Raw genomic sequence first — 1,783 nt, 5'->3', positions numbered from 1 at the left:
TTTCTTTATATTTTGGTTTCTTTCTCAGGGTTTGGAAGATCTGCTCAATGATTTACTCACTATGGACTGCCTAGTTTACGACTGCCATATTGGTTGCGAATTATCGTTCCAAGAATTACAAAACATGTCAAATATTCAAAAAGCACATCTCCTCATGAGCAAGGTTAGTATTTCATACTATTTCTCATGTTGTTTTCATTCATCCTTCAATGTGGTTGAACAATCAATCCCAACGAGTCACAGTTCACAGTATAGAGTGGACTATCCATTCTTTCAGTTGCTGTGAATACAAACTGTGGCTCATGAGACCTCTATTTAGGTGATTTTCCTGAGTCACCACCTCACTTTTGTATGCCAGTCTGTCACAGCTGAGTGTACTGGAGCAATGTGAAATGAAGTGTTTTGCTCAAAAATATAACACAACCAATCTGGGGATTGAAACCATGATCTCATGACCATGAGTACAACACCCTTACAACTGGGCCAAACTATACATACACCATGTATGGAGAATGTATGTAATATGGAATATGTATGGGAGTATGTGATAGCATATTTAAAGTATTTTCTGATTATAATTTTATGTACCAAGACTAGTTCTGCAAATTCAGACATTTATTTGAATTACTGAAGTGATTTCATTTAATTCTGGCACCATTTTCATAATTTGAACTGTTCAATCATAAAGTAGGAATGGTAACAATTTACAGCAATATCAGTTTCTTTGATTTCAATGACTTTATTTTGAAATGAAAGAAACACCACAGTCAGAGTGAGCATAAAGCAAGGAGATAAAAGTAAATAAGTTATTTTTCTGTATTGAAAATAAAAAGTAAGTTTAAGCCTTTAGCACTTAAGCTGGCCATAACTGGTCTCAGCATTAACCCTTCAATGTCATTCTACAAAATAAACAATCTCATCATTGAAATCTCTGTGCTATGAGATACTCTTTTACTCTTTTACTTGTTTCAGTCATTTGACTGTGGCCGTGCTGGAGCACTGTCTTTAGTCGAGCAAATCGACCCCAGGACTTATTCTTTGTAAGCCTTGTACTTATTCTATTTGTCTCTTGATGAACCGCTAAGTTACATGGACGTAAACACACCAGCATCGGTTGTCAAGTGATGTTGGGGGGACAAACACAGACATACAAACACACACACACACACATATATATATATACATATATATGACGGGCTTCTTTCAGTTTCCGTCTACCAAATCCACTCACAAGGCTTTGGTCGGCCCGAGGCTATAGTAGAAGACATTTGCCCAAGGTGCCACGCAGTGGGACTGAACCCGGAACCATGTGGTTGGTAAGCAAGCTACTTACCACACAGCGACTCCTGCGCCAATGCGAGGGAATAAGCTTTACATTTGACAGTGACCTGAATGCTAAAGGGTTAAAATACAATTTAAATAAAATAAATTATCCAATTGTTGCAATAAACATACCTCTTTTACTCTTTTACTTGTTTCAGTCATTTGACTGTGGCCATGCTGGAGCACCGCCTTTTAGTCGAGCAAATCGACCCCAGGACTTATTCTTTGGAAGCCTAGTACTTATTCTATCGGTCTCTTTTTGCCGAACCGCTAAGTTACGGGGACGTAAACACACCAGCATCGGTTGTCAAGCGATGATGGGGAGACAAACACACATACATACATATATATATATATATATATATACACATACATATATACGACAGACTTCTTTCAGTTTCTGTCTACCAAATCCACTCACAAGGCTTTGGTCGGCCTGAGGCTATAGTAGAAGACATTT

At 38.0% G+C, this 1,783-nt stretch overlaps 1 protein-coding gene across 1 annotated transcript in view; it reads left to right on the top strand.

Moving 5' to 3' along the window:
• The window catches only part of LOC106878217 (NBAS subunit of NRZ tethering complex), a 132,994-nt gene that overhangs the window by 59,490 nt on the left and 71,721 nt on the right, over positions 1–1,783 (top strand). Inside the window, exon 26 of the mRNA XM_014927365.2 lies at positions 29–163. Coding sequence (XP_014782851.1) covers positions 29–163 — 135 coding nt within the window. The remainder of the gene's footprint in view (positions 1–28; positions 164–1,783) is intronic.

Source organism: Octopus bimaculoides, chromosome 15 (assembly GCF_001194135.2).
Source record: "Octopus bimaculoides isolate UCB-OBI-ISO-001 chromosome 15, ASM119413v2, whole genome shotgun sequence".
NCBI lineage: Eukaryota > Metazoa > Mollusca > Cephalopoda > Octopoda > Octopodidae > Octopus > Octopus bimaculoides.
The sequence above is the reverse complement of the archived record's forward strand: the minus strand, read 5'-3'. Positions and strand labels throughout refer to the sequence as shown.